This window comes from Anticarsia gemmatalis, chromosome 6 (assembly GCF_050436995.1).
Source record: "Anticarsia gemmatalis isolate Benzon Research Colony breed Stoneville strain chromosome 6, ilAntGemm2 primary, whole genome shotgun sequence".
NCBI classification, from domain to species: domain Eukaryota; kingdom Metazoa; phylum Arthropoda; class Insecta; order Lepidoptera; family Erebidae; genus Anticarsia; species Anticarsia gemmatalis.
In genome coordinates, this window is record NC_134750.1 from 11,517,588 (window position 1) to 11,540,232 (window position 22,645).

A 22,645-nucleotide genomic window follows, 5' to 3' on the forward strand; every position below is an offset into this window, starting at 1 on the left:
AACTATTTATCTATGTATAAATTAGATTTAGAAAAAGATAGTAAATATGAATGACGACATTTTGGATAAAATTTACAACTCCGGGGAAACCCTCATCCGATAGTCAGTTGCTAACCTATAAAATAAAAATAGTAATCAATTATTAAAACAAGTACTAACTAGAGGAGCTCTCGGCTTAGTTAACAACAGCCGCGCGGATCGATCTCTGAGGTTAAGCCATGCTTGCCGAGGTTGATTTGTGGATGGGTGACCATCTTATACATATCGAGTTTCTCCGTGTTTCGCAAGGCACGTTAAATTGTGGGTCCCGGCTGTCATTTTCGAAGACCTTTGACAGTCGTTAACAGTAGGTAGTCAGAAGCTTGAAAGTCTGACAACCAGTCTTACTGAAGCGTATCGTATTATCCTAGGTAACTGGGTTACGGAGGTCAGATAGGCAGTCGCTCTATGTTAAACACTGATATTCAGCTGCATCCGGTGAGACTGGAAGCCGACTCCAACATAGCTTGGAAGAAAGGCTAAGCAGATATAATTATTAAAACTAGTGTTTACAGTGATTTTGTGGCAGTACAAGTACTTATTAAAGGTGCATATTAAGCGTGATTTTAGTACAATACATTGTTGTATACGGCTCTAAATAACAGTAATTATACCATGACTGTGGCTTTTTCTGTAATTAACCCTGTCCAAGAGTTTTTTTATAGTATTTGTATGCTTTGGTCCCTTGAAATTAATGGAAATGATTTGGTTTACTTCATTTCATTCCCAATTAAAATTCCCTAAGAAATTTATTGTTTATTTTTGTTTTTGAATTGATATCAGTACCGCGATTCTCTTCTACTACCCACTACCGACAACCAGCTGGCTATCCAATTGATTTTTATGAAAATCTGATCAGCTCCTATAGCCGGTGCCATAGAAAAAATATTTGAAATGCATTTTAAATGTCAAATTTTTTGGACTCGATAATAGTATATAGAGGTAATATTCTGTACAAAAATCAAGAGGTAATATCTGTCATAATAATATAACTACGTCGAGCTACCAGTTTTTCGTGTTTTTTCCTTATATTTCCTGAAATCAGGCTTATCGTTGTTATGAAGTATGATGAAGCTGTCTCCTACAAACATATTTTTTGGAACTTCTCCCCGTACTTTATGATTTTGGTATTCACGAGCAATTAAACAATGTTTCTTGTTTAAAATCAATATGAATAATAATCAATTTAAGTGTATGTGATATCGATGTTTCTGTAACAAAGTTTCTTTATTTACACGAGTCACTGCATAGTATGGTGTGAATGAAATATAGCAGGTGGTCGTTTTACACAAAATGATTGCTGAAATACTAATTAGGAGTACAAAAACACTCATTCAAGTGCGAATTTTGAGCTCTAAGATAAGATACGAAAACTTGTAATATTAATGTTTGGTTACATACGTACCTATTATTATTTTTATCTGCAATTATCCTTCGATATCGTACATTGGGCGAGTGTGACATTACAAAAAATATTTAGAAGTGTCACTATTAAATTTTCTTTTGACTTTCGACTGATGAAATAACTTACAACAGGTAACTAAGTTATACTTTTGATTATAAACGTGCAGTTTCCGAGAAAAGAAACAAAGGTCCTAGATCTTCAATCTTGTAATGATCATGACACACAAAAAACACAAATGCCGTTTGTCTGGCAGATGTAATTGAAATGAAATATATACGCGTTTAATACAGTCTTTTATTCAAATATGACTTTTTTTGTCTCGATGGTATTAAATAATGTGTATTTATAGCATTTGATGGACAGTAAGATCGTTATTACTAAGATCATTACATTAAACTTCTTTCCTTCCTGTAATATTCTGCGAAGTTATTGTTTACCTGTAGTGTTATAATTCGTACTACAATAAACAACATTTTGTTCATTTCGTCTCCATTTACGTGCGGGGTTTCCCATATGTGTGTACTACTGTGTACCTATTAGAATACAATATTTTTATTATTTTACCTAAAACCCATATTTTGTTATTTATATTTCAGCGTGGCAGAAATTATACAAAAAGTACGTACAATGACGTAATCTGGGCGAACTTATATTGATAATGAATATACATTTTTCTGCTGTTTCGAAAGCTAGGCAGGGACCAAAGGGCGCCACTTGGTACGATCCTTACAAACTTTCATCGTTTCATTTACATCCATACATCTTGTCCTACAGAACTGCATTTTAAATGTCAAATTCTCGACACTTGTTAGTACGCAACTGTAGGAATCCGCGCTACAGATTATAGAGAAGAAGTCGCGGTTTTTGCTTAGTATTTTTCACCAGATTTCTTTCAAGTCTTGTAAAATAAAAAACTAGTTCCAACCGAATCTTCTACACAATTATTTTTTAATAAACTTTATCGTCATTTCGATATCGTACGAATCTGAAGATAAGGCCAGTATTTTGCCCATATTATTTCAGTCGCATTAGATCTAGAGGGCCAGTAGTCGTGAGCGAATCGTATGGACAGAGCGTGTGTGTGTGTTTTAAAAACCGTTTAAGTTCGTTTTTTTGAAATGGTGGCAGGGGACTACGCCATGAATAAGGCAAGTCTTAGTGATTTTATTTTTACGGTTTTCGGTGATTCCGGTTTTTGTTTATGTCGTGATTGTGCCGGTGTTTTTAAATTGAATAGTGTTTTTTATTATTATTTAGTGTGATATTTATAGTTTTTTTTTGTAAATATTATTATGGTCAAGATAATTTTTTTATGAACAATTTATTATGAAGTTAAGGAAAATAGTACACCAAACATGATTTCTATTTACCAAATGAGGTTAAAGGAAACAATATACAATTATTATTTTACAAACAAATTTGCACTTACATAGGTGCACACTACATTTTGGTCGAGATCTGTTTAGTGCTAATTAATTAGTTGCCAAACACAGAAACACACTTAATTGTTTTCTCTTTAAATTTTTTTTGAAACAATAGCACACGTATTTACTAATAGTTCTTTTTTAATAAAGATTATACAAAACATATTATTATATTATTATTTTTTATCAATTAACGCTGGTCGAGGATACGAGTGGTCACCCAGGTTCGACACTTAGATCGATAAGAGTAGTATCGGATTTTGCCGCTTTCTCTTGGAATGTTTTCAATAAGCAGTATGTAGTAGAGTTTTGATCATGTTTACTGAAGTTTGATGAAACGGTATATGGCAACAAGTTTTCTTACAACTATACAATAACTTAATAGTTACAGATTTTCTTACTTTTGGTTAAAACTGGTGTGACTTCTTTAATAAATAATTAATATGATCAATTAAGGAACAAAAATCCTTAACATAGTCTAATATTCTTCGCGTGTGATGTTACCATGTAGTATGACATAATATTAATAATATGCCAGTGATTGGATTTGAAAGAAAAATATTAACATATTATTATTAAAAAACTTGTGTTTTGTTTACATAACAAGAAATTGTATTGGCACGTTTATATTTACAAACGAGTTCGCAATTGTAATTATTCAAAGTGCACATTATGTGGAATAGAAATACATACATAACATAATGCAATACCGTCAATTTAATAAGACGTTCAGTCAGTTTTTATTCAACTGATTACAGTTTTGTAAATACAGTTTTGATTAAAAATAGAAGTACAATATTTTATCGGTTTTAAATATCGTATTATAGACGGCAGGCTTCTATAAGGTGAATGAACTTAAACTTTAATAAATAAATTGACATTTAAGTCAAACTAAACTTAAAATACAACATTACAATAGTTTACTTACGTCGTTCAAAAAATACAATACAATATCTTAATTTTATTAAATTTCTTTTATTCACTTACTTTTAATAAAGTATTCTTACCTTCATTTCCAGTTTTCGCGTTTTCGCGCATTTCGCGTTTAAGACGTTACATTATAATATTATGTGTACAAATCAGAGTTTATATCGTTAATATTTTAATACTTTTTCGAATAGTATTGCACGTGCTATTGGTGACAAGTAATTACGTGTAAACAATCACGCAATGACCTATTTAATCACAGCACCCAGTCGCCCTTGTCATTCAAACGGCTTGATATTTTGAGGGATAATCGATTTGATATCGTCGTTTCAAGCTTTATCTCACAATCAAGCCCTAATTATCCGTCTATGTACAATTTTACTAAGCATTTTAATAAGATTATTCACTTACGGCTTAGTTACGGCAGATTTGTATTAAGTTTTATGCTATTTTAATGCTTGATGTCTTTTATAGAATTTTGATTAGTTTATAGAATGTAATAGATAGGAAAGGGTATTTTTAGTTTTATACAAATGAATAATAACTATCATAAATTAGTAGTAAGAGTAAATTATTAAGTTTGTGATGATGTATATGTACTAGTTCTTCTCATAAAGTTCTACCCCTTTCGTAGCAGTCAGTCAACGACTCTCATATTATGTGTCAACATAATAATATGACCTAAATTTTGAAATAATTTGATTTTTATCAATTAATCTTCAAAGCAAAAGCTGCTAACTTTTGACGAAAAATTAAGATTGAGCTAAGATCACCTAAAACCTTATTTTCTCAAACGATACCCGAGTCACCTTTGAGCATATCTTATGTCAAGATCCTTCAACATCATAATTTTCCCAAGTATTTCAAATAAGTACTCAAAAATACTATAAACAGGTTTTGAAAACAGTCAAACATAACGAGTAGCCTTGTGCCTTTTTCGGGTCAAACTCAGTGTGTCAGAATATGTTAAAACTGCGGAAACATGTGTTTATGCATTCGGTTAATAATTTCACACGATAGAGGTAAATTTACCGTCATTGTTGCAATTGACAAAATGGTATTTAATGTTTGTTGTGTGAATTTGGTGATGTAATCATTGACTTTGTTTGCGTGCCAAGGGAAAAGAACGTCTGATAGTTTGTTTTAATTCTTTATTCTGTCTGTCTATTAAAAAAATCTCCCGATCTAAAAATTGCGTTGTGTCGCGGGGTCTTTTAGAAACATACAAACTATGGATACAAAAAACGATCAGACCCGAAACAAATATTTGTAGATTGCACAAATCATTGTTCCGTTTGGGAATCAAACTTAAAACCTGAATAAAATAATGAATGTAGACAAATATAAATATTTTAAAATTTCAGACTTGAAGAAACCAAAATATATCTTACTATATGGAATGGCTACAAAAATAACTCAAACCTTTTGTTCGTTACAAAGAAAATGAATGATTAAAATAGATATAATTTCAATTCAATTACACATCAATACTTAAAGTCTCTTTAAAATAATACTTCATTTTACGACAAAATGGTTGAGAATTTCTTTGATATTTAAATTCACTGATTTAATATTTGAAATTAAATTAAAACATGGCCGCATAATTTATCATGTAAATGACATCGCCCTTTGCTTTAACGAAGTTATGTGTTTTACTTTCATTATATTTTCAGTTGAAGTAATTGGAAATAAATTGATGCTGAAAATTAATATTTTTGATAAAGTTCGAATAAATTATTGAAATTCTTTGTAAGTGTATTAAATACCAGCGGCCCCCGCAACTTATTTGAGTATATAGAATTTAGTTAAACCGTTTTCATTTTTTGTTACTGCTCCACATACGTAACGTGATGTTATACATATAGCTTCCACAACAAGTGTTTTTTTACCAACGAACGGTTTCTGAGATAAGCGCATCCAAACAAACACACAAACACACTCTTCAGATGTATCCTATAGATCAGGAGACAGAGAGAGACAGTTACAACTTATGTAAGCCGAAGGAAGAAAAATATAAATTTAACAAATGTAACATTTGTATGGCAGCGTCGTATTAAAGATTATTCTACTATCGATTGAATCTATAAAACACCCAGGATTGAGACATATCCAACTGTAGATAATCTGAATGATAATTTCAATTATACAAGCAAACACAAATATCCTAAAACCTGTAGTACTAGTCGCAAACTACGCGCCATGAAAGTCATAACAACCAAAGTTTGAGTGAAACTAAGCATTGATACTACAACAACGGGTCGTCAACAAAAGTACGACTCGATGGTATAGACTGCCTTAATTGCAATGATGGAATGCTAAGACGATAAAAAACACTCCCTACTGTCCGTGACCCTATCTACTTAAACAATCGAGAGTAAAAATATTTATTTGCTAAACTATAATATAAACTCACGATCTCCTGCCAGCGACTTCGTATGCTTACAAATTTCCTCGGAACAAGTAAGTATTTTGTTAATCTATATTTTAATCTCAAAGACTAATTGTTTAGCTCTTGCGACCCAAAATATCAGTAATTTCCAATTTTTAATCAGTTATTTAGCTATAATCAATGCTGCTTTTCAATTCATAGAAGTCATGTAAACCTTTTCCAAGTCAAACGATACTTTTTAAAATAGCTACTCAATCATATGGATGATTTAAATGTGTGTGCTTATACAAACTGCAGTCAATACACTTCCTTGTTGGGATGGGAACTCAACTTAACTTTGTGGGTGCAATTTAACAGGTTCGCATCGCTTCACATGTTTAGTTATCAGGTAAAGTTTTGTGAACTCTGTGTCAATGAATAAGGTCGACGCTCTTTGGTCGTTTCAATAGTGTGATTGCGAAGTATTTGGTTCATCATAAAGTTGTTCTATTGGCTGAGTTTTTAAAGTTAAGTTTCCTGTTAAGATGTATCAGTAATAGAAATGATCTTTGAGAGATAATGTACAGAGATTAATTTCGTCAAAAAGATTTCTTAAGTAAAGTTACTGGTGATGGCAAAGTAGGCCTTTAATTACATGTTATTTTTAATTGATTATTCTGTGGAATATTACAAATACTAATTCTATTTCGTATCCCAAACATCGTTAATTACAGTACGCAGGTAAAATTGTCCTAAATTAATTGTTACGAAACCTACTTCCCACATTGTTATTCATCTGTGATTTCCTAAAAAGTAAATTTTAATTACATATTAATTGCAATATAATAGATAAATGGTTCTTACCATTACGGAAATTGATTAATTGATGAAATGATTCATGAGTCTCAACTCATTGACGTTCTTGCAATCACATAACACTCACTGCTTTGGTAATGAACGGACATTTAATTGATAATGCTAGGATATAGAATAAAAAGACGTTAGAAACGTGGTGTGTATTTGTGTTTCTAAACAAAAATAACATAAAAATACTTAAAGACAAAACTGCAGCTTCCGCGTGAGTGAATAAATAATGGCAATATTACATCCATCTAAAAAGATAAATCACAAATCTCGGCTTGATGATCCGAAGAAAGATCGTTTCGCAACAACAAACATAGTAAAATGCAAACTGTTCGTTCCACGTAATAAACATAAAGTATGTGGGTAAGAAGTTAGCCTTTAGTTCTGTGAATAATGCCAGCCCCTGCATAATATTATTTGAACAGTGGAAAAGCGTATCGAAAACTCGAGACTACATTCAAGATCTCGTCACAATCCAGAGAATTTACATTTAAATGAGAACGATTATTTCCTTGTTTGAAGGGATTAAGTTTGAGAACACTTCCCGATTTTCGCGTCCGCACAAAGTTTGTGTAATTACTTTATTGGTAATTACAAAACTAAGACACCAGTTTTGGAATACATTAACCGAGAGTTTACAAGAAAGGCAGTTCGGGAGGTATTATTGGATTAGCGATAGAACAGGTTGAAAGTTGTTCTACGGATAAATGGGTACCTATTGACGTTAAATCGAATTTGTTTCAAAGCTGCCTCCTGTTCATTAATTTTTGGTTCCGCTTTCTTGAAACTTTCCGACTTGTGATAAATCTTTGGTGCTTTTTCTTGTTTTATATTTTGTAAAATTGATGATGAGGCTTCTATGTGAAAAGTTTATTGTATAATTTTAAACAACAGTGAGTTCGGTTGTCACATAATATATGTTTTATAAAGTAATGAGGCTTAAACATAAATATGCAACGATAAGCAGGAATAAAAAAAACATAATATCACAGATTTGTCTTTTATGTATTAACATTTTCAACGTCTTTTAATTGTGTTATTACATTTTTATTAACATGCTTACCTTCAATCGATACTGTAGTCGAAATCAGCCAATCAAAACTATATTAATTAACCTCTTTATGAAATAGTTATGGAATTTATTATTTTAATTTCTTCTGTTACAGTCCGAGACCAACGAAAAACAGCCGGTTGAACGAGACGACACCCCTGACAGAGCAAAATGGGATAGACCAGTAGAGTTCGTCCTAGCTTGTCTAGGATATGCCGTCGGTCTAGGAAACGTGTGGAGATTCCCTTACCTATGTTATAGGAATGGCGGTGGTAAGTAATTAATAACTTGCTTCATCATTTTCTTCCTTAATAACGGATTACTTTTCCTTCTTTCCTCACAAGCCATCCCTGTTCTTTTGCACTCATTTTTCGGTTTCATAGCAGTATCGACCGTGCAATTACTATCGATATTTTTTTTGCGAATAAACGAAACAATTCACTTCCGTATTTTCTAAGAACAATTTTTTTTCGAGTCATTTGTAATGTCAAACCATAACCACAGAGTGTAGCAAATCGCGCTACTGTAATACATTTCGATACAGTCGGAACCATCGCTTATCGAGATTTTGACGTTTAAATTGTACTGCAAAAATAGTTCCTACACCATCCGATTGAGGCGCTGATCGAATTTTCTCGACAGCTAGCCGGTTTTCGATAGTCGATAGTGGTAGTGAATCGCGCTACTGATATTTCCGGAATTTACTTAGTCATCGTCCCATCTGCACTAGGTATTTGAATTTTTTTGTTATCTTTGATATAATTATCATCGATACATTAATTATCTAACATCTAACAGATACTCTATCCGGCAAAAATCGGATCGTTATGAAGTTAGAAAAAGCTGATTGTAAAACCTATTTATCTATTCGATAGCATGCATCCGTTAGTGGCGAAATAAGCAAAATTACCTACCGAATAAAAAAGTCATCATTATAATAAATTTAATTATAGCTTATCTTGATTTAAAATATTTTGTTCTCGCCGGTCGATTGACGATCTGTGGGTTAAGCAAAACATGGCGTGGTGGTATTTCAATTTGGGGTCTCCGTGCTTTGGAGAACACGTAAAGAGTCGGTCCCGGTTGTTGTCTATAGATAACAGTCGTTAAGCTACGTCAAAAGCCTTCGAGGTGCTTGAACAACTTTGACCACTAAATATACGATATGATGATGAATAAATATCGGATGGTTTTTCCATACATTTGCAACCATTTTATCTATGGTATAAGTTATCCATAACGTAGTTATAAGCCGTGAAACTGGGCTTTAACGTTCACCTTTTGTTCCAGGTGCCTTCTTAATACCATTCTTCATCATGTTACTTGGTATTGGTCTTCCAATCTTCTACCTTGAGTTGTACATCGGCCAATACACTGGCATTGGACCTTTAGAAGCTTTCGCAGCCATATCTCCCTTCTTCAGTGGTCTAGGATACTGTACGCTAGTCGTAATTAGTATTATTTCTATTTACTACATGCTGGTAGTGGCGTGGTCGCTGTTCTATACGATCGTGTCCATTGCTGGGCGCATGGATTGGGGATCTTGTGAGAACGATTTCAACAGTCAATGTAAGTATAATTTTTGAAATGATCGTAACTTAAGTTTTGTTTGTGTTTCGCATGTGTCCGATAGCATACATCCGTGCATTTGAGTAAACTTAAATCTCGTATGACATTCACTAGAGTGATAATGATCAATTTCTGGTAAAATGTACTAATATTTCTTAGTATTGAAACGTATGATCTTAGTATAGCATATATGTAGTTTTCCATTTTTTACATGCTGTTTATAAAGGTTCAACTACTATGATAAGTTAAACGCAATTCGTTGAACTATAAAATTAGATGTACTGCAGAAAATAAATTGACTTTTACTTTGAATGCATTTGATTCACCTTAACAAAGTTCAAAAAACAAATTAGATTTTGAAACTATACGATAAGTTTTTAATGAACAGCCAAGATTACTTTCCATCCAAATTCAAATATATGATATTTAACTTTTTGTATTTCTTATCAAAAAATGTTTTTTTTATATATTCATAGTTCTCGAACGAAAAGAAATATCTAGCAGAAACTAGCTATTTTGTTTTCTCTGCTACATATTTTTACAGCTTGATCTGAATACATCTTTCGCGAAACTTATCCTCAGTAAGATTAAAGATTGATGATTATTTACAACGGTCATAAAAATACATTATTTATTAAACAAAACTATTTACATTAAATGGACGGATTTTTTTTAACAACTCCCGCACTAAGAATTGCTATTGTGTCGCGGGGACTTTTACAAATATACAACCACACAATTATTTGTGGATCGCAAAAATAATTGTTCCTTGTGGGAATCGAACCCGCGACCTCCCGACGCAGTGGTATCGGGGTGGTGACCTAAACCGCTGCGCCACAGAGGCAATGGAACTTCACGTAGGAGGAATTTACCTTTGTCTTCTTTTTAGTCTGCTACAGCGGTGAATACGACCGACTATGCAGGGAGAACAACACAGGAGCGGTCACTGACCTCACCTACTACTTACGACGATGTGTTGCCATCGGAGATATCTGCATTGACACCGGCTTTGAGCCCTACAACGGCTTGTACTGCTTGAACGGAACCGAGACTGTCCCATGGTATACCAACGTCACCAGGACCTTGGCTTCTGAAGAATATTATAAGTAAGTTTTGATTTATTGATCTGTATGTAGCACGATTCTTTACAGTCGGTACAGTCGAGTATTAAAAGTTTGACATTTAAAATGTACTGCTAAAATAGTTCCTACAAAACATCCTGGAGGTGCTGGTCAGTTTTTCATGAAAAAGTTTTCTGGATTGTCCAAATGTCTTAAGTTATACACACAAAATTGCACACATAGTTCTAATCCAGGGCCACAAGCCACAAGTCGGATACACTATAGACCGTCGATATGCTCCAATTATTATTATTGCTCATACGTGATTTAATCGATTGCGCTAGTCACATTCATGCACTGTTTTGGAATGCGATAATACCTAATCTTATTCAGGATGCAAAGGATTAGGTATTAAGTCTACCACACTAGCGCATTTCACTTTCAGTAATCATATTACAACTTATCATTATTTTCAGTCACATGACAAACTAAAGTCACAAAATAAATAGTAAAAGTGATTCGTCAATTTACATCGATGAAAATATATAAGACACTTCAGTTACATTGCCAAATCTATTATCTACTTATCATAAATTAACACAAGTACTCCTTATCACTTATATTGCAAGTATTTCGAAAATAATTATCACTTATCAATTGTAACCTTTACAATCAGTCAACAGCCAATGATTGACGATTGATAATTATTTGTTTATCAGATTTCGATTAAAATTATGGAAACTACAAATTCCCACATGGTATCGAATATTTGTATATCAATTGTCGTTTTATATCTATGAAGGACATATAATATAAGCTAGCGATCCGTAGGAACGACTTCGCCCGTAAAATTTTTTAGAGAAAGTAAGCTAACAAGAGGCTATTTTCGTAGATTAGCAAGTGTGGATTAACAAAGTGATATCTTAGTTGTTTAATTATATCACTATAGACTTACTGAGTCATGATGTGTCTTTAAATTATTGTAATATAAAATAATGCGCGATTGATGCGCGAATGATGATGCGATTAGCGCATATGCATTTACAAAATATTGTATAAGTCTATACAATTATATCAGTATAGGCTTATTGACTCATGATGAGTTTCTAAATTTATATTCATAACATACATGATTATCGGTAAGTTATTTAAGTCAAAAAGGAGATATAAAAAATCCATTTAGTAGGGATTTTCTTATGTACTTAATGTGCAGCCGACGGAGCTATACAAAGTCGTGCGAGCTCTCTACTAAGGTGTTGATACTGCCAGAAATAAATTTTCCGATAATAGTATTGCAATTAACCAATAACAAAGGAATCCGGAAATTAAGGAATCCGGCAATATACCACAATTAATAAATTTGATTTTGGACTTTACTCTCTTTTTTATCGATATCAAATTAACGGAAAAACTTTGTATGACTCACTTAATTAGAATTTCGATATATTGCAAGCTGAAGATAACAGCATTGCTTTTTAATCCTTTTGATAATATTTCTATATGAATTAACAATTTTATCTGTATGTACTTAGGTCAATGTGCATTATCAACTGTGGATAATTATATTAATCTATCTTTACTTGGGCTTAAAGTAAATTTTCGACGTAATAGTTGAGGTGACTTCGCACTGGGGGTGATTACTTACGTATTGTTATCGAGTTGCTATATCAATCTTTCTATATTTATTTTAAACATACTTTTTATAAAATATATTCGATCAGCATCGACTATCGCCAGTTATCGAACATTTTTGCGTATTCCGTAAGATATTTTCCGTTCAATTTGTAATGTGGAATGAATGCGCTCGATACTCGAAAGTACTGATTGTAAAAAACACAATAATTTGGTTTTGCATATCAGTATAAAAAACAGTCATTAGCTACAAAAATTATCCAGTTCATCAAAACTACGTAATTATGAGAATGTTACATGACAATCATCCAAGAAAAATTAATAACATCTATAAATTATCGGTGTCAACCAAATGTTAACCACATTGTATTATATCAAATCAATGTAACTAATTGACATTACGACTTACATTTCCTTTACCTTCAGTAGCTTGATTCTCTCTCATTCTCGATACTACTATACAACAACACCAACAACCGACCACCGACCTGTTATCAAGAAATTTTGTATGAAAATCGGTACCTCGATTCTCTACCACTATCGACTACCGACAATCGGCTAGCTATCGACATTTTGACATTTAGAATGTACTGCCAAAAAAGTTTCTACTACGCCCGTCAGAGGCGCTGATCAGATTTTCATACAAAATTTCTCGATGACAGCTCGGTTGTCGGTAGTTGATAGTAATAAAGAATTGAGCTACTGATCAGCGCCTCTGACGGGTGTCGTAGGAAATATTTTGGCAGTATATTCTAAATGTAAAAAATTTGATACTCCACAGTACCGACTGTACAGTGTACAGAATCGCGCTGGTACAAAAGTCGAACAAAATATACTAACTACAATTAATTTACACACTTGAAGTTTTATAATCAAAGTCTTCACAAGTCTTGCGGTAATCTCGATAAACAAACGTCGATTAGGCATTGTATTTATACCCTGTGTTTGACGTTCATAATTACCGAAGTTTGCCTTCTAAAATATTAGACTTGGGCAAAGTTTGGAGGACAATATGTATAGCTATACTTAGTATATCGTTAAAGGTATATTTGATATTGCTTAATCGTATTAGAGATGATGTACCTTAGAATGTTTATTTTAAACTTTGCACGTATAAATAGAAGCTTGTTGCTTAAACATTCTTGTTGTATATGATTAATTAAGTCAACATTGATAGGTTACAAGCTGATTTGAAAATAACTAGGTTTTATTAGGTATATTATGTGAAAGCCACTGTCGGGCAAAGTGCTATTGATCTATTCTAATTTATATTTGAATGTTTCTAAATAGTACTCTCCGTGTAAACCTGAGTTTAGTAGTGTGCCCGGTAAGTGGCAAAATGCTCGCCCCTGTTACTTAAGAATAACATTGCAAATGGCAAGACGGAGAAGCGGTGTATGAAGTTCACCAAATACTTCATACACCGCTCCTCACTTTTGAGTATAATAGACCGCGATAAAGTGACATTTGGTTAACAACCGGTACACACTTACGTACTTACTTCAATAAATTGGTTGTGTGTTAAAAAATACTTTTTACTTATAAATTAGGCCATGGTGAGATCGCCGTCGATGAAGTAGACTCTAAGATTCTTTGTTTTATAACGCACATTCCATAACTTTACCTTTGTCAATGTCATATAAAACATTTTTTCTGTCTTATTTACTATCGAATAAAGTTTAATGAACTGAACACGTGTCAGGTATCGGCGAATACTAATGAAATACATATTCTTTTTCATATTATTATATTGTCACTAGTACAATATTGTATGAATTATAACACTAAGATTTCGGCAGAGGTGTATGAAATACACCTACCTTCCACATTTAATAGGTCACATGTAATAGGTGACGAGCCTATTGTCATTTACTGGGCATGATAACAAACTCCGGGCGAAAAATATGTTATTCTTAAATATACATAAGTCCGTTTATTACAATAGGTACATAATAATGTTCACGGTCACCTACATAGATAAATGCATTATTTTTCTAACTAACAATAAAACCAGTCTTACAATGATCTCGTTGCATAGTCATTTAGATTATTTTATTCACTTTTTTACTTTGGAAAATAAAACTGTAAAAGGAGATCGCGCTATCAAACGTTTTCTAAAACTGCTATTGCCAAATAATTGCTTGCTCGTGAGTTCGCCATTAGTAATTCTCTAAATTTCATTTATATATTTCCTAATTATTTAAAAATATGTAAACCCCAAGAACTGAGGGTCAATTTCTTACTACTATCGATAAACGGTAAGCTTACAAAAAAGTGTATGAAAATCTGATCAGCGCTCCTAGCGGATGCCGTATGAACTATTTTGCAGGAGGTAAATTTTAAATGTCAAACTCTCAATACTCGATAGCATTAAGTGTAGGGTATAGCTCCCGAGCTCAAGTACTATAAGTATTATAAGATCTCATTTGACTTCTGGAACCTAATAAATAAATTAATAAAAAAATATTTTATGTCCCACTGCTGGGCAAGGGTCTACTCCCGTAATGAGGGAGGGGTTAGGCCTTGAGTCCACCACGCTGCGGGTCGGGGACTTTGCACCTCAATAAATGTTTTTTTAAACATATTTTAGGCATGCAAGGTTTCCTCACGATGTTTTCCTTCACCGTTGGAGCATGCTAATATGAGCCTTTTTTCCAGTGAACGTGTGTTGGGTCGAGGTGATGCTACGTGGGAGGAGTGGGGTACTATCCAATGGCACTTGGTCGGCTGTCTGGCACTATCCTGGTTCATCGCGTTCTTATGTGTTATCAAGGTAAATATAAACTATTGCATGTTTTTTTTTAATTCAAAGACATTAAATCGAAATAACCTAACTTACCATTTAGTGATAGGTACTCCTATTGATAGAATAACCAAAAATGACATTTACTGGCCAAATTAGATAAAGACATTGTGTCTTTATCTAATTTGTTGTTAATTTGTTGTTGTTATCTAATTTTATGCTCTACCGAAAAAAAAGGTGAAAATAGTCTGAAAAATGCCCTACCGCACAAAATACTACTCGAATAAAACATTTCAAAATAATAAAAACTATACAAAGTGGTAGCTACAATGTCATAAAAATGTAAGTACTTCAATTAAATCACCTTCCTCTAAAACATCGAGAGTTTAGAAACACAAAGCGTAATTTAGCTCATTATTTCCACTCATTGTTCAACATAGCATACTGAAAACAATGCAGTGTTGTTCGAAACATTCTTATCCATACGAGTGTATTCCCAATAGATTTCTTGAACAGTAATTATACCGCTCGGGGACACAATTAACCTCCCGGATCAACTGACCGAATGGCAAACACCTTCATGTAGTGTCTTATTCAAAGAAAACGAGAAAATGGAGTTGAAACGTACGTTTTCCTTAAGATGGGTAACCTTGCATGCCTAAAAAATACTTAATGCATTTCTTGAGGGCATGTAAAGTCCCCAACCCGAAGTTTGCCGACGTGGCATGTTAAGTCCTTTGATAAGAGTTATAACTGCCTTTTACATATACAACATAATCAGCTCCATAAACATAAATAAATTTCGTATTTCTAAAAATATGATATTTCAACAAGATATTGTACAAACTGAAATAAAAACTACCGGCATTCATAATAGTTTATTCTATTGAAAAGTTACATGAAAGTTTAAAAACACAGATAGAAAATATGTTGTAAACAATAATATCATGGCAGTTCAAGTTTTCCTTATTATTAAAATTAATATATTCATACTTCTGGAATGTCAATCTTAGGTAAAATACGATAATAATTATAATCTAGTCAAGAAAAACTAGAGTAAATCTAGTTTCCATTTATCTTGTCAAGTTGCACGACATATTAATGATATAATTGAATAAAGATCTACGCATACTAATAAATTAAAGCCGAAGAGTATGTTTGTTCCTAATCTCAGGAACTACGGATTCGACATACATGCATAGCTGATATCAGACCATGTGTCCATAGTGTTAGGTAGAGACCAAAGGTACGATCCTTAAATACTTCCTTTGCTTAATTCACATGTCATAGAAGTATAGACATAAGAGGTAGATAATTAAATAAAAAGCGATAACGCTTTGATTACAAGGAGTGGAACAGCTAAATATGTTGTGGAAACGGGAAAATGACTGAAGTCGAAGAAGCGAGCCGCCACTAGTCATTAATAAAATGACTTATACCTTTCTGCATTGATTCATGATTCATTCATACATGAGGTTATATAATATTATTATGCCTACCGATAGTAATCTACATAATAGAATTTTAATAAGATTGTGTATTGAGATCAATATACATATTGAAATAAAAACTGCCACAGACATAAAGTGTATCACACGTTTTTTTTTACCTGTTTTTACTTCGAATAAATACTTTGAAAGCAATTCATGTTTTAACAAAATTTATCAGTAGGTACTGATTCTCATTTAATTAATAGAACAGCGCAAAATTCGAAAATAGTAGCATTTTTATGCGAAAAATGATTTTAAATAAAACATGGCCTCAGTATGAAAGGCCAATGTATCTTTTTGCTAAATAATAGAGTTTATATTACACATTAGCACATTAACGGACGTGAAATCGACTCGTAATCTGCTTTAACCTAAAAAGTATCATTCATATGCAAAATTTGCAATAAACAATTCCAACCTTTTTACTTTTCAACAGGGAGTCCAATCCGCTGGTAAAGTAGTATACTTCACTGCCCTATTCCCTTACGTGATGTTGACTGCACTGCTGGTTCGAGGTGTTACCCTGGATGGTGCTGGAGAGGGAATTCTGTTCTACCTCACTCCTGACTGGGAGATTCTTTTGCAGGCTCGAGTTTGGGGAGACGCTGCGTCACAGGTAAGATGACTTTAAACTTTTATTGTCTACTAGCAGACCCGCGCAGCCCGGCTCACGCTTTCTTGTTTTTATATATTATCGCGCATTTTCAAAATTATTCACCTTTTACACCTTTTCTGGACTTCTACAAATAGTTCAAGACCAAAATTAGCCAAATCTGTCCAGCCGATTTCGAGTTTTAACGAGACTAACGAACAGCAATTAATTTTTATTATATAGAAGATTATGGGGTGGTGTTTCTATTAGTTTGGCTTCATTTTACGGGATATATCGTTTTTTTGTGGCGTTCTCTATATAGCAATTATTTTGTGATATTACTAGAATATAGTTGTCTGGCATGCGTAGTATTATCTAAAAGTAACTAAAATATGTGCCATTACGTAGTCAAAGTAATCTAAAGCTTTATTTTAGTTGAATATCTTTATATAAACATACTCCGAATATTTTGGAACTAAACCAATTTACCGAAACTAAATCTAAAAGCGCTTAAAATATTAAAGAGCTTTCATCTAATCCAAAGAGATCGACATCAAAAATGGCCACACATAATTCACTTACCGCAAAAATGTTGGCAAAAATTTTAACTGAAAAAGTTATCGGCTTTGACTAAACTCCGGTATAAAGAGATTACTGAATAAAAGCTATTTAGGTTGCAATTAAAATTTCAACTCTGAAACAACAAACATCAATCTTTTAAAGAAATCGCCACATCGGAAACCATTTTGTCTGTAATGGCTCCATTATTTCTTGAATAAGTAAACACGGTGGCTAATTATCTAAAAACTTGGGGTAACGTCCATTTATATTTTTCTAGGCCACAAGCTTTCGGATTCTTAATTAAAAAGTTTCCAGACTGTTTTTAATGTTTACGTAGAACGATTTTAACATCGATATATTTTATGAAAGATAATTATTACTTAAACTGCTATTTAAATCGCTGTTTGTTTTTTATAATAGACTTCGCACAAAAGTTAGTCGCTTTGTCATTTTTCTAGGCATTATTTCATAAAAATACACAGTAAAATTGATACAGTTTTTTTAAGTTTTAGTTTTGAAGTGCACGTTTCAAATATGGAGATGTCTGTCACGTTTCAAACTGACCGCACAAAAATAACTTGCAAAGTAACATTCGGTATTCGCTTTTTGTTTTGCGCAAAATCTCGTATTCACGTGAAAGTTAGTAAAAAATATAAGAGAACACAAAACGAGTGTACTCGTACGCGAATTAAAATAGGAAAATTCAATTTGGCACTCACGCAAAACACAAAGGTTGGACGCGACAAAATCACTTGTTTGTTTTCATATTTAGTTTGTTTGAAAACAAATGCAGGGTTGTTGTGACTAACGTTTATTTGAAAATCACGCTTTTTGTTTACCTATTCAATCGACATTTTTGAAGCATTGACATACTTTTTTGTAAAATATGTGTTGGTCAAAGCTTTGCCAAGTATTTGAGTATTTTTTAAACATATCACGTATATTTTAACGCAAATTATTGTAAGTATTATTTAGAATTTCCAAAGTAACCAATTTTTTGCTACTATTTGAGATTGCTCTTCACTCACTATTTTTTTTTTATTTCCAACTACTTTCATTCGAATTTTCTTTATCCTTTACGACTGACTATCCATTTCTTACAAGTAACTCATCTTCATAACCATCACCTTCAAATACGCCATCTTCAAAAGTATAACCATCAAAATGAACAACATCATCCTCTTATTCTTTTTCTTCTTCCCCTAGATCTTCTACTCCTTCGGTGTGGGCTGCGGTTCTCTAGTTACTCTCGCGTCATACAACAAGTTCACGAACAACTGTCATTTCGACGCGGTGTTCGTCAGTCTGACAAACTTCGCCACGTCGATTTATGCTGGGTTTGTCATCTTCTCGGTGCTCGGGTTCCAAGCTCAGCTGATGGGGGTTAGTGTTGATGGTGAGTGTCTCTTTAAATATTGCTTTTGTTTTATTATGATTGAAATCGTGATTGAATCGTGCTGTTTGTCGTCGGCGTCTTTCTGAAAAAAGCTACAAAATAATAAACTGAACTCGTGTTTAAAATGAATGTTGGTATGGAAGTAAATGACTTAAATTTATAACAGAAATGTGTTATGAAATTGTTCAGGATTGCGTAATATTTTGGTGACGAAAGTAATCAAGATACAATAAACAATAGTCAAAAATACATACAATATGAATAACCCATTACTGTCCCCTACTGGACAGAATATAGCCTTAGTCTAAATTAAGCTTTAAAAATTGAAATGAAAAATAAATCTAGATTCAAAAACTAAAAAATATGCCACAAAAAATCACCGAAATGAAATTAACGAGCCATCAGCCATTAAAACGAGCAAAAAAAGCTTTTTGCATGTTAACGATTAGCTCAAGTTGATTAATCCGAGCTCTGGATTGCCGCAGGGGTGCAAACACGCGCGGCCCGAGCGCAAACAATACTCGGCCCACTCCAATATGCAACTGTACAATGCTATTAGATTAATCTATTATTGCTCTGTTTATTGAATGCGAAAAGTGTATTGTACGTAAAACAATGCTTGAAAAGTCTCATGCTGTTTTCAAAAGCTTGTATTGAGCCCTTTGTTTAATGGGATGCAGCTAATTAGCTGAACGATACATTGAATGTGGATAATTGAAACTGTCATTGACATAAAAACGTTGTTTGGATTTTTTTCCTTTTGTTTTTAAAGTAGACAATAGTTTTAGGTATCAATTGTACTATGGAAACTATCACTTACATTGATGGTACGCAAAACAGCATGAAGGGAAAACTCTGTCTAAGAGTTATTTTACCCTGTACCATGATTATCTACAGTCGTTACAATCGAGTGTCAAAGTTTTGACATTTAAAATGTACTGCCAAAATAGTTCCTACAATGCTCGTTAGAGGCGCTGATGAGATTTTAATATAACATTTCTTAATAGCTAGCCGATTGTCGATAGACGACAGGGTAGAAAATCCAGCAACTGTTCTTTAAGGTAAGCCAAATTGTAGATACGCGAAGTCCCAAATCCGCACTTAGCAAGCGTGGAAGACGGAAGGCCTAACCCTTCTCTCATTCCGGGAGGAAATCCTTGAACAACAGTGGGAAAAGAATGGGTTACATTTATTTGATTAGACGAAAGAACAGAAACTGATAATAAAAATTGGTGCATTTTAAATCTCTATAATATAATTGTATTTACAGGCTGCAATAAATCTTTAAACTGGTAGCCTTGTAATTAAAGCTACCGCCGCAATAAGTACTTAATTTAGGCTTCTAGAGGTTTATAATAATCACTATTGAAAAGAAAATAAAATACAAATTCAATAATAAAAAGATTAATACTAATGCTATTTAAAAAGCCGCTTATAATATAAATACAAAGTGTAAAAACATGTAGTCATAAATAACATGAAAATATATTGCTTTTGGAATATTGATAAGATGATTTCCTGCGAGTGTTCGTTCGGGGAATCACTTTAACTAGTTGATATATAAGCTATGTGAATCAACTATAAATAGCGGCTTTGTTTCTTTCCGTATCGAATACATCTTCAGGTGTATATTTATGATACTGATAATAGTTTCAAAAAATCTCCTAAGTACCTCGCTATTTGCATTTTTTAGTTATTATATCATAGCTTATTGATCAAATACATTGCAGTGCAAGCAAAAACTGAATTGGTAACATGTAGCCTAAGTCATTTCTGCTCCAAAAATCAAGATAGACTTTAACTTATAATATCTGTTTACTGTAGCAGCTATCTTCCTTAATACTGTAGGCTGAAAAATATACTACTATAGGTATTATACTCAATAGGGTAGTTGACAAAAAAATATTTAACTCGTACTCGTAAAAGGTTCATCTAAAATGCTCAGAATATGTAGACTTTCTCGTAAATATGAAATGTTGGAATTGTAATTATTACAGACTATAACATTTTATTAGATACTCATTTGATACCAACGAAAATATGACATAGTGACATCACTATGTCGCATTTCTATACTAAAATGTGTTTTTAACATTTCAAAGAAAGTACTTAATTTGACTGGTAGGCAACTAATTAACCCTATTCATGCAATATAAACAAAATAATCAAGTACCATTTTATTTAAAGGCTGATTACTATAAATAATTGTCAATAACCTACATTAATATCTACAAGATAATCAGCAGCTATTTATTGATTGACAATTACGATAGCCGTTTATTGTCCAATTATGCGGCAATACATTCATTATGACGGAATAATAACGCTTATGTCCATAAATAATGTTCTATAAATACAAAAAGTCTTAACGATTGAATTGTTTTGATGCCATTTTGTGGTTCGTGAATGTTTTGCTGTGTCATTTCACAAGCAATCTTTACAAATCAGTGGAAGATTTTTCATACTACAATGTTTTACAGTTGTTGTCGATATTGTAGGAAATTAAAGATTACTTACACGCACTGTATTCAAGTCCACTATTTTATGAAAAAAAAATTAAATAAAGTTAGTGTTAAGACTTCTTGTAATAGGTACATATATTGTTATAGAATATTGCTGAGCAATTCCCTAGGCACCTAACTCTTTTCAACAGCAGTTATTCATTGTATCAACATATTTTACAAAGAACCGTAGAATATAAAAAATATATGCAATATTTTTTAAAGCTTTTCCATATTTTGTCAATTTTTCATAACAAAATACAGACACATTTTTTTGGTGACACGGTTACGCGACAAAATGTTTTTAAAGCAAACCTAACGAAAATGTTGGCTTTTTTTATACTAAGTAATATATGTAATAATTTACCTATGTAATAATAAAAGTAGTTTTGTCAGTATATATTCACAGAATTTTATATCTAAATTGGATCCTGGAATCGTAGGAAAATATATACCTAACTAGGAAAAAAAATTCTAGTTTAATATTTATATCAACAAATGCTACCTCGTAATACCAGTCAGTGATGCTAGTTGTCTAAACTAAAAGTAATAGGTAGGTTTCAAATAAACTGGATGCTGGACTAATGTTAGGTTCAGTAATTGTAGTATAGACCATCTCAAGCCCACAGTTACGACCAAAACAAACAAATGAGCGAAATATTGCAAACAGTATTTTGTTTACAGGCAATTTATCACAAACGTGCAGCTTCAAATAATATGTTAAGTCCAACATAAATACAGAAAAAACACGTTTATAGTAATATCATCCCGATCTTTGATAAAACAAAGCGTTGCTATATATATGTTGCTCCCCAAAAGTAAACCGTAGTAAGTAAACCTAGTTTAAAAACAAACTCCGATTGTTCGAGCTCTCGATCACTCCGGCTGTTGATTTCACTATGTTACGAATGCACACTGTTTGTGTTTCGGTTGCAAGATAATGGATTGATTAAACTGTAAATATTTCAGCCAGCCGCGCTGTGGTTTCGATAGCGTTTCGGCTAAGTTTCCCCGCTTTGTTT

The 22,645-nt window shown here is 32.8% G+C and overlaps 1 protein-coding gene across 1 annotated transcript in view; it reads left to right on the plus strand.

The window, feature by feature from the left end:
- The first annotated feature begins 2,474 nt into the window (after positions 1-2,474).
- LOC142973746 (sodium- and chloride-dependent glycine transporter 1-like) overlaps positions 2,475-22,645 on the plus strand; it is a 28,404-nt gene continuing 8,233 nt past the window's right edge. The window contains exons 1-7 of the mRNA XM_076115734.1: positions 2,475-2,592; positions 8,194-8,350; positions 9,369-9,647; positions 10,537-10,753; positions 14,999-15,113; positions 17,010-17,189; positions 18,933-19,122. Of these exons, the coding sequence (XP_075971849.1) occupies positions 2,563-2,592; positions 8,194-8,350; positions 9,369-9,647; positions 10,537-10,753; positions 14,999-15,113; positions 17,010-17,189; positions 18,933-19,122 (1,168 nt within the window). The 5' untranslated portion in view covers positions 2,475-2,562. The remainder of the gene's footprint in view (positions 2,593-8,193; positions 8,351-9,368; positions 9,648-10,536; positions 10,754-14,998; positions 15,114-17,009; positions 17,190-18,932; positions 19,123-22,645) is intronic.